This window comes from Pseudophryne corroboree, chromosome 1 (genome assembly GCF_028390025.1).
Source record: "Pseudophryne corroboree isolate aPseCor3 chromosome 1, aPseCor3.hap2, whole genome shotgun sequence".
NCBI classification, from domain to species: Eukaryota; Metazoa; Chordata; class Amphibia; order Anura; family Myobatrachidae; genus Pseudophryne; species Pseudophryne corroboree.
Window position 1 is genome coordinate 562267357 of NC_086444.1, and position 15114 is coordinate 562282470.

The 15114-nt window shown below is 44.0% G+C and overlaps 1 protein-coding gene across 2 annotated transcripts in view; it reads right to left on the bottom strand.

Annotated features, from left to right (window-relative positions):
• The window catches only part of FOCAD (focadhesin), an 872056-nt gene that overhangs the window by 665247 nt on the left and 191695 nt on the right, over positions 1 to 15114 (bottom strand). For both annotated transcript variants that reach the window (XM_063914161.1, XM_063914160.1), the window contains exon 3: positions 5228 to 5302. In XM_063914161.1, coding sequence (XP_063770231.1) covers positions 5228 to 5302 — 75 coding nt within the window. The remainder of the gene's footprint in view (positions 1 to 5227; positions 5303 to 15114) is intronic.

The following is a 15114-nucleotide window of genomic DNA, read 5'->3' on the forward strand; positions in this document are numbered from 1 at the left end:
GCTGAGGAGAATAGGCCCCGCCCCCTAAAACGGCGGGCTCTTCTCCCGGAGTTTGTGAGTTCTGGCAGGGGTTAAATACATCCATATAGCCTCAAGGGCTATATGTGATGTATTTTAGCCATAAAATAGGTATAATACATTGCTGCCCAGGGCGCCCCCCCCAGCGCCCTGCACCCTCAGTGACCGCTGGTATGAAGTGTGCTGACAACAATAGCGCACAGCTGCAGTGCTGTGCGCTACCTTATGAAGACTGAAAGTCTTCTGCCGCCTGTTTCTGGACCTCTGGACCTCTTCAACTTCGGCATCTGCAAGGGGGGTCGGCGGCACGGCTCCGGGACGAACCCCAGGGTGAGACCTGTGTTCCGACTCCCTCTGGAGCTAATGGTGTCCAGTAGCCTAAGAAGCAAATCCATCCTGCACGCAGGTGAGTTTACTTCTCTCCCCTAAGTCCCTCGTAGCAGTGAGCCTGTTGCCAGCAGGACTCACTGAAAATAAAAAACCTAACTTAAACTTTTATTCTAAGCAGCTCAGGAGAGCCACCTAGATTGCACCCTTCTCGGCCGGGCACAAAAATCTAACTGAGGCTTGGAGGAGGGTCATGGGGGGAGGAGCCAGTGCACACCACCTGATCCTAAAGCTTTTATTATTGTGCCCTGTCTCCTGCGGAGCCGCTAAACCCCATGGTCCTGACGGAGTCCCCAGCATCCACTTAGGACGTTAGAGAAAATTGGTCTCACCGAGCCGTCCGGCTTCGGTACCACAAACAGCGTGGAATAATACCCCTTTCCCTGTTGTAGGAGGGGTACCTTGATTATCACCTGCTGGTAAAATACAGCTTGTGAATGGCTTCCAGAACTGCCTCCCTGTCGGAGGGAGACTTTGGCAGAGCAGACTTCAGGAACCGGCGAGGGGGAAACGCCTCGAATTCCAGTTTGTACCCCTGCGATACTACCTGTAGAATCCAGGGATCCACTTGCGAGTGAGCCCACTGCGCGTTGAAATTCTTGAGACGGGCCCCCACCAAGTCTGAGTCTGCTTGTAAAGCCCCAGCGTCATGCTGAAGACTTGGCAGAAGCAGGGGAAGGCTTCTGCTCCTGGGAAGCGGCTGCATGGTGCAGTCTTTTTCCCCTTCCTCTGCCCCGGGGCAGAAAAGAGTGGCCTTTTGCGCGCTTGTATTTATGGGAACGAAAGGACTGAGTTTGAAAAGACGGTGTCTTTTTCTGCTGATGTGAAGTGACCTGGGGTAAGAAGGTGGACTTTCCAGCCGTTGCCGTGGCCACCAGGTCCGAAAGACCAGCCCCAAATAACTCCTCCCCTTTATACGGCAATACTTCCATATGTCGTTTGGAATCCGCATCCCCTGACCACTGACGTGTCCATAACGTTCTTCTGGCAGAGATGGACATAGCACTTACTCTTGATGCCAGGGTGCAAATATCCCTCTGTGCATCACGCATATATAGTAATGCATCCTTCAAATGCTCTATAGTTAACAATATATTGTCCCTATCCAGGGTATCAATATTTTCAGTCAGGGAATCCGACCACGCGACTCCAGCACTGCACATCCAGGCTGAAGCGATTGCTGGTCGCAGTATAACACCAGTATGTGTGTATATACTTTTTAGGATATTTTCCAGCCTTCTATCAGCTGGTTCTTTGAGGGTGGCCGTATCAGGAGACGGTAACGCTACTTGTTTAGATAAACGTGTGAGCGCCTTATCTACCCTAGGGGGTGTTTCCCAACGTGTCCTAACCTCTGATGGGAAAGGATATAGTGCCAATAATTTATTAGAAATTAGCAGTTTTTTGTCGGGAGAAACCCACGCTTTATCACACACCTCATTCAATTCATCTGACTCAGGAAAAACTATTGGTAGTTTTTTCACCCCCCACATAATACCCTTCTTAGTGGTATTTGTAGTGTCAGAAATGTGCAATGCCTCCTTCATTGCCGTGATCATGTAACGTGTGGCCCTACTGGACATTACGTTCGACTCATCACCGTCGACACTAGACTCAGTATCTGTGTCTGGGTCTGTGTCGACCCACTGAGGTAACGGGCGTTTTAGGGCCCCTGACGGTGTCTGAGACGCCTGGACAGGCACTAATTGATTTGCCGGCTGTCTCATGTCGTCAACAGTTTTTTGCAAAGTGCTGACATTATCACTTAATTGTTTAAATACGATCATCCAGTCAGGTGTCGACTCCCTAGGGGGTGACATCACTAACGCAGGCAATTGCTCCGCCTCCACATCATTTTCCTCCTCATACATGTAGACACACACGTACCGACACACAGCACACACACCGGGAATGCTCTGATAGAGGACAGGACCCCACGAGCCCTTTGGAGAGACAGAGGGAGAGTCTGCCAGCACACACCCAGCGCTATATATATATACAGGGATAACCTTATATAAGTGTTATTCCCTTATAGCTGCTGTTTATATTGTCATTTGCTGCCAATAGTGCCCCCCCTTCTCTTTTTTACCCTGATTCTGAAGCAGGACTGCAGGGGAGAGTCGGGGAGCCGTCCTTCCAGCGGAACTGTGAGGGAAAATGGCGCTTGTGTGCTGAGGAGATAGGCTCCGCCCCTTCACGACGTCCTTATCTCCCGCTCTTTTGTGTAAAAATGGCAGGGGTTAAAATACATCCATATAGCCCAGGAGCTATATGTGATGTATTCTTTTGCCACCTAAGGTATTATCATTTATATTGCGTCTCAGGGCGCTCCCCCCCCAGCGCCCTGCACCCTCAGTGACCGGAGTGTGAAGTGTGCTGAGAGCAATGGCGCACAGCTGCGGTGCTGTGCGCTACCTTAGTCTGAAGACAGGATTGTCTTCTGCCGCCGATTTCACCGGACCTCTTCGTCTCTTCTGGCTCTGTAAGGGGGACGGCGGCGCGGCTCCGGTGACCCATCCAGGCTGTACCTGTGATCGTCCCTCTGGAGCTAATGTCCAGTAGCCTAAGAAGCCCAATCCACTCTGCACGCAGGTGAGTTCGCTTCTTCTCCCCTTAGTCCCACGATGCAGTGAGCCTGTTGCCAGCAGGACTCACTGAAAATAAAAAACCTAAATTAAACTTTTATTCTAAGCAGCTCAGGAGAGCCACCTAGCCTGCACCCTTCTCGTTCGGGCACAAAAATCTAACTGAGGCTTGGAGGAGGGTCATAGGGGGAGGAGCCAGTGCACACCACCTGATCCTAAAGCTTTTATTCTTGTGCCCTGTCTCCTGCGGAGCCGCTATTCCCCATGGTCCTTACGGAGTCCCAGCATCCACTAGGACGTCATAGAAATGTCATTTACAGTCCACACAAACCCTTAGATGACAGTGAGCACTGCTGGGCAATAGCCCTGAGCTAGTTCCGTCCGCGGCGGGCACCGCAGCACCGGGCCCGTGACTGTCGCGTGACATGCAGCCAAACTGCACCAGGGACCCGCTAACCAGGACCCCGGTGTAACACTCACCGCACCTGGTCTTCGGCATCTGTTAGAGGGTGGCGGCTAGCTTCTGGTATTGGCACACATACTGACGATGAGTGATCAGCACCTCAGGAGCTCAGTGTCCTGTCAGCTGGGATTACGAAACCATTATCCCTAAGCAAGTTGGTTCGGTCTCCCCCCTAAGTCCCACGAAGCAGGTAGTCAGTCTGCCAAGCAGAGCTACCTGAAAATAAGAAACTAAATTAAATTTAAAAGAAAAATCTCTGAGAAGTGCACCCGGCTCCTTGGGCAAATTTTTTCTAAACTGAGTCTGGTAGGAGGGGCACAGAGGGGAGGAGCCAGCAAACACACACACTAAAAGTTTTAAAGTGCCAGGCTCCAGTGGAATCGATCTATACCCCATGGTACTAAAGTACTAGACCCCAGTATCCACTAGGACGTAAAAGAAATCTCTATTTTAAAAACCCTTTATTGATATTGTTGCTAAATGGATACTCTTACAAAACAGGCAATGCTGTGGGGGTGACCGATAAAGGGATAAGCTAAAACTGACTAGACTTGCTTCAGAATCCCTGTAGGAGGGAGGTACAATATCTGAGGTAAAGTGCTTGCTACCGAAGCAACAGGGAAACCAGTGTGGGGTGCAGTAACTGAGAAAATGACTCCCTCAAGGAGGGCACAGCTGTATCTCACATTTACACATGTGCAGGTCACCCTCTTGCCTCACTATGGCCACTCATCATCACTACGGACAGTTCCAGCCTCCCAAACGTGCTCTGCCTACGAGATTTTGCGATACATTACCAGAAGCATTTGTTTTTATTGCATAGCACAGAAATCGGAAGCACACATACCTGTGTTAATGAAAAAAAATGGTCACGATGGTAGTGGGAATATTTGCCACAAAAATCTCCACAGAATATATAGTTGTTTGTATAAGATACTTACTTTACAGATTCATGACATTTGCATTTAAATAAATGTACAGTTTACAGTAAGAGGCATAAAAAAGGAGAGAAAATAACATGTAAAAATAACTTTCCTTTTAGCCATTCCTTACTATTTAAACACCTCTGAATACATTATTATTGATTGGGTGAGGTGTACCCACTCTACTACTCTATGTTCTTGTAGTTTTAAAATAAAATAAGTCTGGAGGTGCAAACTCCCATTGAAACCTGCATTAACTTGAGACAGTTTTCTAATTGAATATCAAAAAGTTGTGGTCGTTGACTTTACCTGCGATAAAAATGTAGCTCATGGTAAATTGGAACTACTCCTATAGGTCCCATCAGATTTTCTGTGAGGCTCTGAAGCACGATGACACCCCACAGGATGCTCGGGTAGGAAAACATTGCTTATTTTTGCTCATGCAGAGTTGTGAGCAGAACGAAGCAATGTGTTACTGAGTGTAATACTCTGATGTGCCCCCAATCAGACACTGGGCAAGGCTCCACAGTAGCTTGCGGCACATGACTCTGCTTCTAATATCCGTATTACTATTATTTCCTACAATTTTTTTTATTACAATTACGTTCTAAGAAAAGGATAAAGCAGTTTTCAGCACAAGACACACTGAAAAATATAATTAAAACCTTTTATTAGTCAAAATAATACACAGCATAGAACATAGAAATACAGGGAGAAATGAAATGGAAACCAACAGATGACCCTATATGTTTGAGATCTATTGTCAACATTTCCCTTTGTAAATAAAACTAATAAAATATCCTGTATTCTTCTTGAAATGTGACCTGTACCCTACAGTATATTAGTCCTACCTGAGCTGAAGACTGTTTGATGATCTCCGAGGAAGAATTTTCTTTCAGAACAGAAGCCAATAGGTGAGCAACTGCCTGCAAGAGATACAGCCAACATTATCACACAGAACTGACCATGTACCGTAAAACAATAGTTCTCTTTATTATCCTTTACAAAGAGCTTTAACATGCGTCACATTCCTGTATTACACAGGCAGCTAATTCCAGACAGAGGGCAAAAGAATGTAGTGCCAACAAATTCAACACCAGACGTATCCATAAAACACTGATATTTAGATTTACTTTTTTTTAAGTAGTTTGTTTATCCAATACATTTTATCATCAACTATTACTATTATTGTGACTTTCTTTTTCGAATGCTCTTTATTATTTTCATAACAAAAGAAACAAGTAGCTACTGTAGTGGAAAACTAGAAGAGCAGCATTCATATAGTAAGTGTATTTCAACTCTAATATACAGATTTAATGAGAAATGGATTTACAAAAATTCTGTTCAAATAGATTACCAAGTTATCAATGTATAGTAATGAACTGGTTTCACTGAATGCCGAATCACAGAAACGTTTTTCAGGTTGTTGTCTTCAAACAAATATGGCCTATGACCAAAAATCAACTAAATGTCTTCCGATCATACCAGTGTAATTTGTTTCTTATTTGTGCTATAAACAACACGGCTTTTTAGGTATCATGTACTCTGACAGCACATTTTCTCCAAATCAAACATTCTGCCATGGTCTGTAATAAAACTGGTTGCATAATGTTAGAGCAAGACCTTGTATCCATAGGTGTTAATATTAAGCTTTCAAAGTATGCAGAGTGTTGGTCAGTTAGGCCGGAGAGAGCAACAGAGTCAGGGAAGGAGCGAAACAGAACAGTAGGGTTTAATACAGGGCTTCCTACCCCAAACCCCCCCCCCAAGGCCACACAACTAAGGGGTGACACAAGCAAATCAGCCCTCCGCAGCCACACTGTTGTGCAGCTTCCCCCAGGCAAACAATGACACACACACACACTCCCCGCAACCACATAAATGACCCCCCAGAGCAACCTAGCGCCATGGTCACACAACTAAGATGATTACCCCAGGCAAACCACACCTCCACAGCTACACCCTGGGTGAACAATAGCCCACCCTGTGGCCTGTCAAAGTCAGAAAAATATCTCTATGCACACTACCATATTTGCACCTCACACAGGTCCGTGCTGCGCATGCGTACGCTCTCCCGTACGTGCGCATACTCACAGTCGCGGGCACCCGCAGGCGCACGGTATGCGTATTTACGGTAGAGTTTATGTGATCGTAGCGTGCGACTCAATCGTTACATATTTTCACTATATAATGTATTTTGTAGATCATGGTCCCTTTGATAGATTCTGAAAGTTTGGTTAATATAGAATGTTCGTGAACAGAGAAATCCCTCTTTGTTTGATACGAAGGGTCAGACAGGAGTAATACAGTGGTGTTTAGTACCCATCGGAAGAGTATTTAATTAGCAATATTCCGGTGTTGGTTTGAAGCGGATTAATCGCTCGTGCGAATAGTTATGGACATAAGAAGTTTATGAACATTTACTGTATTTGCACTTACTTATCCATGCGGCAGGAAACCCAGTTTCCCTCCCACCTGAGCTGTTGGAAATAGTCACGGCCCACCTGTATGAATCAACCTATGACCTTTTGTTATAATGCGAGGAGGAATTCCTGTGTCCAATGAACAATGAGATTGTAGGGACCATTGAATTGTATTGTGTGTAGGGCATAAATAGACAAGCCGATCACATCCAGCTCTCACTCTTCAACGGTTATCATTGCTGAAAATCGGGAGCTGGATGTCCAGAGGCGCATGCGATCGTTTCCCCTTGTGCGTAAGTGTTTCTCCGCAACCATATTGATCTTCTTGTTATTGTGGGCCAATTTCTCTCTCTCTCTCTTCTCCTCTTTCTCTCTTATTTTCCCTTAAATAGTAATTGTATTGTATTTCCTGTGTAGTTATCTGGTTAGGTAGTCTATGTTATATTGTAGTGTATGATTTGTATTTGTATTAATTCTTTTGCAAGTATATCATTCATAATATATATATATTAGGCGTTGGACCCTAAGCCCAGGTATCTGTGTATTTCTTATAGTGTTTAGTATTCTCAGAGCGTCGGTGACGCTCAAACAGCTTTTAAGTTAATAAGGTTACACTAGGTTGCATCTACACCCTATCTCTACACAAAGGTTTTACTGCATATTACATTGTTTATGATTTAGATATAAAGGTTTAACATTGTGAGCGTCTGCGCCGCTCGTGATCTCCTCGTGGTCTCGAGCGTCCGCTACGCTGATAGCGTAGCATTACGGTAGTCGCTCACCTATAAGTGTGCCCGATACCAACAGCGTATTCTCATGAGCGTCTGTATCGCTCGAGCAGCCCGCACCCGATACAGCGTCCGTTACGCTATAGTGAACCATTACGTTAGTCAGCAGCCAATAGCGTGCCTGCCTGTGATCTCTTGGCCGTGAGCGAACGTGACGCTTGAGCGTCTCGACCACGGCTAAGCGATTGTTACGCAACGAGCGTACCCTTACGGTACTTCATACGTAAATAGCGTACAGTGTTCTTAGACCTCATAAAGGGTTTTATATAAGATAAATATTTAGCTTTATCAATTGGCGGCTCGCCCGTCCTTCACATATCTGCACTAGGAAATTTCAGCAGACATTATCCAGCAGCAAAGGGCGGGAGATCATATTCCTCGTAGTGCTGTTTGGATAAGCGTCTGCTTCGCTTAGTAAAGGGTGCTGAAGGAATCCGGGACCGGAGGTAAGAACAAAACGATAGTGTCCTTTTAAAACTGTTTATTTCTGTCTTGCGTACACACGCACGCATATCTGCATTTCTTTTCATTCGTGTATTTTCATATATCACTCTCCTGTTTGCCATTGTATAATTGATAAACGTACTAAGAGAGATTTGCCGCTATTCCATAGTTAAAGAGTAAAGGTAATACAGTTAAGGTATAGAAAAACACACAGCTCTACCTAAAGGTAAAATGAGAGATTGGTGTGGTGTGCGGTAGATGATCGAGGACCATCTACATTGATAAAACGTGTTAGTTGTGTTACGGTGGACATTGGTTTTGTGTACACGTGTCTCTAACAAAGGGCTGAGACTCGCGTACGCAAAGGCCGACGCACGCAGCGTAAATTACGCAACAGAGCGTCTGGGTACGCCCACGTAACTCAAGTCACACGATAGTGTTGATTTTTAAATAGCGCAGCAAGCGATAAATAGCGCAACAAGCGATAAATAGCGCAAATCTATTTTAAATTCGAAATTCAAATTAATAGATCCTTCTCCTAATTTGTAACACATCTGGTCTAAAGAGAAATTTCTGCGCAGAAATAGAAATAGAAACAAAAGTGTACATGTGGTGAGTGAGTGTTTTTACATACAATTTTGAGGTTGAACCAAAAGAAATCATCGAGTTCTCGTGAGGTACATACGTGTAAGTGACATGCACGGTGGCTAGGGAGGCATCCTTGGTTAAACAAAAAAAAAAATTGAGCATTAGAGTATAGCAGACCAGGAGGTCATACTGTAACAGACCAGGAGGTCATAGCAGACCAGCAGGTTCAGGTACAGCAGACAAGGAAGTCCGCTATACAGTCCACAGGCACAACACCTAAAAGGGTTGGTGCAACACCCATATAGGCCATACAAGCTCTTGCTGAAGGAATTTGCAGCCGCAATTTTCGATTCCGCTGGTCGCTCCGTACATAAGATTAGTTGCTTATGTGCTGAACGATTGTACCGCACGTAATTGTGTGCATTAGTAAACCTGACCGGTACTATTTGTGTACGAAGGTCATAAACGCTATTTGTACATTCTGACGTGATTTGTGTAATTTTTTATTTTTACAAAGGGAAGTTCGCTGGACACTCAGGTACTATCCAACAACCGATACTTGCTGGGGAACGCGCCCCAGTAAATAAAGGTTCACAGGGGCCCTAGGTTGGGTACAACAGCTCTGGATACAGTGATTGTGTTACTGGCCAACGTGGGCGAGAAGTGAGTGGAGTACTCGGTAAACTTCACCGCCAGCCTGCCCCGGGCATCTTGGTTTTTGTAAGGGTTCGCTGAAGAAAAGCAACACCTGCAAGTTATGGGGGCCAGTTGTTCAGGTAGGGGGCGATCAACCTCGGTTCGGGTTGATTTAGTAAACCGACCAATCGGGTCGGCCAGGTATGTAATGTGTGAAAAATACGGTTCACACACAGAGGTTTTATGTGATGAATGGGAAAGAATGACTGTACATGACGGGGAGAAATTCCCAAGAATAGGTAGCTTTAGCCCAGAAGTGTTACTAAATCTAAGGAGAAGGATAGGTCTTATTGAACCAGCAAAGAGACGGATCAAACATTATGATTGTTTAAAGTTATGGCAACAGGAAAGTGAAATGCAAAAAGAGCTAACTGACATATCTGACTCTCATCTTGGGAGGAAAGATGTGGCAACGGAGAGGATTATGGTTGCGGAGAAAGGCACAATGTTGAACAATAAAAACGCACTTAGCAACTGTAGTATAGATGATAAGAATAAGTGTAATAAACATAACAATGATAATTGTAATACTGTTAAATGTACAACTATTAACCCGTGCAAGTTGCACCCCATGTCAAACTTCCCTCAGGAATACGAGCAAGAAAGTGAACTCAACACGATGTCGGCACCACTTCCAGCAGCCATCACACAAGACATCCAGGTGGACGCGACCAAATCGGTAAAGGCAATAATCAAACCCCCTAACGGAGGGTCAGGTGAGGTCGTGTCCACAGGTACGTACAATGTTTTATATCACGCACAAACAAATGTACCCCATATTGTAAGACCAAAACAAGGTGATGTAATTGAGTTTAGTCCTGTCAGGGTGATCACAGTCCCCAATGGGAAGACTGACGATCAGGGAACCATTCCCGTCCAGGACAGTGCAATGCGCTGTCCCTGGTCCCGGACCGAATTGAGATCAATTATGTCCGAATTTCCTGATCCACGGAAAAATCTAGTCGCATGTCAAAGGTTCATTAAAGAACTAGGAAACTCAACAGAACCCACCAACAAAGATTGGCGGACAGTGCTGAGGGCATGTTTGCCCTCCGGTGTTGACTCTGCGACATTTATTACTGATTGTCAATTAGACACAGAAGTACCTCAAACGGAGGAACACAATCAGGAATGTATTAAGCAGATAAACCAACAGTTGGAAGTATATTTCCCTGCCGTTGTCAAGTGGAATGAAATCTTCTCCATAAGACAAAACGAAAGGGAAAGTATCTCCAGTTATTTCAATCGAGCACTGCAAGTAATGGCTAGGAACACTGGGATCACAGACATCAAAACATGCGCACAGCATAGAGAAATAGCGGTTAAGGTATTAATGAATGGTTTAAAGGAGGTATTGAGTACAAGGGTACAGACCACCAACCCAAACTGGAGAAATATCTCGGTGGCCGCATTAAGAGAGGCCGCTATTGATATTGATCGAAATATCACCAGATACAGAGAGTCACAAAGTGATAAATTAATGGTCGCAAGTATACAGGCCCTAACCACAAGACCACTCCAGCATAAGCCCCAAACCCCTGCGAGAAATTTAAATGTGGAAGTCTGTTACAATTGTCATAAAAAAGGACACTTTGCGAGAGATTGTAGATCAAGAGGAATACAAAAGTCATATCAATCCCCTAGACAACAACATAACCATGATATCCAAGGAAGCACAGGGAAAGCGGTTGATGGTGATGAGCATCCGAGCGTTTGAGGAGGCATCAAATCAACCAAGACCTCAGGTCATTGACACTTGGAGGAAACCCAGGGTTTGTTATCATTGTAGAAGAGAAGGGCATTATGCCAGCAACTGTAATAACCCACATAAAGTCAGACCCCCTAGACCAAGAAATGAGCAAAATTAAAACACACACAATTATAAACAGGGACCATATAGGAAGAATTTTGAACCACACCCATAATGTGCAATCAGGAAAGGTGATCATTAGGACTGATGGTAAGCCTGAGGTTATAGTTAATAAATTGGGAGGTCATTCCCTGAAGACACAGGAATGACCGGGTGAAACGTTGTAAATGTATCGGTGAAATGTTTCTTTTTCTCTCTCCCCATCTCTGACGAATATTGGTAGGATTCAAACATTGCATATATACTTGGTCTTTGCAGAAGTCTACCAAACCCCAGCATGACCTATCCGCATCAATGTATTCTGGCCAGATACAGACAGTGGAATATGGAAGTGCTGGGGGGAGGGACTGCGCAAGGAAACCATTAGACATGTAGATATGACAGCCTGATGATCTGACAATGTTTTAAAATGTTTTAAAATGTTTGAAAACTGTTTGTTTGAAAAATGTTTTTTTTCCTGTTGTTGTTTATTGATGTGTTATGTTATATATATACATATATGAATTGTTCTCTCTCTCTCTTTTGTTTTTTTTTGCTGTTGTTGTTTTCTCTCTCTTCTCACTCATGCTTTCATGTTTTAAAGATGGTATGTCACACCTCAGTTAGGCAAATGGTAATGCAAGATTTTTTGCTCCTTACAGAAAGATCGCTGGTTTGGAGGGAATATTGCATCACCGGAATGTTCGTTTGGAAAACTGAGAGACAGCACCTTTTTGAGATGACAGCAGAACAAGAAGAACAACAAGACTAGAGAACTTAATTATCGTAACAAGTTTCTCTCCCCCTCTAACTGTTTTCCTGTACCCCCATTACAAATTTCTTCTTTTCTCCTCCTGTAAGATGGACTTGCCCCAAGAGACTGTGATCTGGATTTTCCTGTTGACCATGATGTTGACCAGAGCAGTCTGTTCCGGCGAGAGTACCAGAGAGGTCGAGAAAGAATCCAGAAAGGTTCCGATGACTGAGACGGAGGTGTAAATTTCCAATAGCAACACAACCACCAAGCAAAAGGCGAGTACCGGAAACGATCTAGCAGCCATGTTATTTGTAAACATTTGTTTGCTGAAAAGAAAACTGTATCTGTAGGCTCTGTGACAATGTAGTTGAGGATGGGTGCATCAAGAAATGCCAATCCAGTTTTAATATCCACATGGACCGGCATCCCTTGAGTGACTATCACTCCTTAGTGGGTAGTGTATTAAATCAAACAGATTGTTGGGTATGCTCTCAAGTACCTCAAGGTCATAGCAAATCAGGGCTAGTACCATTTCCTTTAACGGTAGGGGAGGTACTTGAGCTAAAGGGTGGGAGACCGGTGGACAGGAGGTTTAATATCTCTAGTCCTCCTAGTTTGAAGCTCCACCAATATCATGTGGATAGACCCCTACTATGTTTTAACATTACCAATCCCCGAAAGCCGGGAAATTGGGAAGTGTCATGGAGTAACCAAACCATGACCTTTTCATATAGAGCAGATAGAATGCCAACAGATACAGAGCTTATACGCCACATAGCCAGTAGAGAAAAATCTTTCCGATATAGGTATACCCTAGGAAGTAGGATTACGAGAGTTGGAGAGGTATCACCAGGATACTGTGCACATATCGTACAATCTGATACGTGTACTAAGCAGATGGAAGAATTAGGGTTAGGAGATTTCACATGGAAGGTGTGTAATATGGTTATGTCCTACTCCGTCCCATATGTTCTCCCCGATGATGCATATTTCATATGCGGGAGGAAGGCGTACAAGTGGCTTGCCCCAAACTCTGAAGGATTGTGTTATATTGGAAAAGTACTACCTGTAGGTAATGAGCTGACTGGTTGGGTGTCATGGTTGAACCCGCGAAATTGGTTCTCTGGTTTAGGAGACTGGGCTCAAGGAGTCATAATGGATGTTGGGAAGTTTCTCCTATGTATCTTAGGTGTTATCATAACGATTGGCTTGATATTTAGATGCGGTCAGGCTTTAATGAAGTGCAATCGTCGTACTAGGGTAATGAGTTTAAGGAGTGAGGAAACTGTAATTCCAATGGACTTGATTTATGACCCAAATGTAGAAACAATGATGTGATGAAAAAGCGATTTCTACGGTCCGTTTCTTTCACCTGTTTTTCCGTTTCCTCCAAGGTAAAAAAAGACCCACTTGGACGAGGAATTTGATGAGCCGATATACAGACAACAGATGGATTAAAGAAGAAGTTTTGACAACCTGATACACAGATTTTTTGATGAACTATGCCATGGATCCCCAGTTTCCCTAGAAATTTTAAAATTACGCTAGCCCAACACTTTTGTAAATCTATGGACATTGACAGCTTTTGCTCGCACCTTATGGGCAAAAGCACAAAGAAGACTGCATTCAACAGACACCAAACAAGACCTCAATCGACGAATGTACATTTACCTGACATAGAATACCACCGCATTTACCGTAATTATGTCTTTTCTTCATTTCTACAACCCTCAGGTAATGACACACATAGTCGATAGGGAATACAGGCACAGATATCAGCAATCACATATCTCCCCCATTCATGTATCATCAACTAAAATGTGCTCCCCCATTTTGTTACAACCAAAGCCGAAAAGAGCTCGGTAAAGTTTGACAGCCCATCCACAGACCCGTACTACGGGATAAGAAGGAATTCAAATGTATACTTCGCAATACCTCGAAGCTTGATTTAAAACACGTACGGCGCGATGATACATGACCCCCAAGCACGGATTCATACACACATGCTTCTGCTATCTCACTAGGTCATACCCTTTTCCTACCTTCTCCTCTCCTCCCCTACCCAACCATGTAAATGTATTAACCCCTGACATATATTTTTCTCTTTTTGAAATGTTTTAGAAGGTGGCAGTTATTGTTGACTGCCAAAGGGTGGACTGTCAAAGTCAGAAAAATATCTCTATGCACACTACCATATTTGCACCTCACACAGGTCCGTGCTACGCATGCGTACGCTCTCCCGTACGTGCGCATACTCACAGTCGCGGGCACCCGCAGGCGCACGGTATGCGTATTTACGGTAGAGTTTATGTGATCGTAGCGTGCGACTCAATCGTTACATATTTTCACTATATAATGTATTTTGTAGATCATGGTCCCTTTGATAGATTCTGAAAGTTTGGTTAATATAGAATGTTCGTGAACAGAGAAATCCCTCTTTGTTTGATACGAAGGGTCAGACAGGAGTAATACAGTGGTGTTTAGTACCCATCGGAAGAGTATTTAATTAGCAATATTCCGGTGTTGGTTTGAAGCGGATTAATCGCTCGTGCGAATAGTTATGGACATAAGAAGTTTATGAACATTTACTGTATTTGCACTTACTTATCCATGCGGCAGGAAACCCAGTTTCCCTCCCACCTGAGCTGTTGGAAATAGTCACGGCCCACCTGTATGAATCAACCTATGACCTTTTGTTATAATGCGAGGAGGAATTCCTGTGTCCAATGAACAATGAGATTGTAGGGACCATTGAATTGTATTGTGTGTAGGGCATAAATAGACAAGCCGATCACATCCAGCTCTCACTCTTCAACGGTTATCATTGCTGAAAATCGGGAGCTGGATGTCCAGAGGCGCATGCGATCGTTTCCCCTTGTGCGTAAGTGTTTCTCCGCAACCATATTGATCTTCTTGTTATTGTGGGCCAATTTCTCTCTCTCTCTCTCTTCTCCTCTTTCTCTCTTATTTTCCCTTAAATAGTAATTGTATTGTATTTCCTGTGTAGTTATCTGGTTAGGTAGTCTATGTTATATTGTAGTGTATGATTTGTATTTGTATTAATTCTTTTGCAAGTATATCATTCATAATATATATATATTAGGCGTTGGACCCTAAGCCCAGGTATCTGTGTATTTCTTATAGTGTTTAGTATTCTCAGAGCGTCGGTGACGCTCAAACAGCTTTTAAGTTA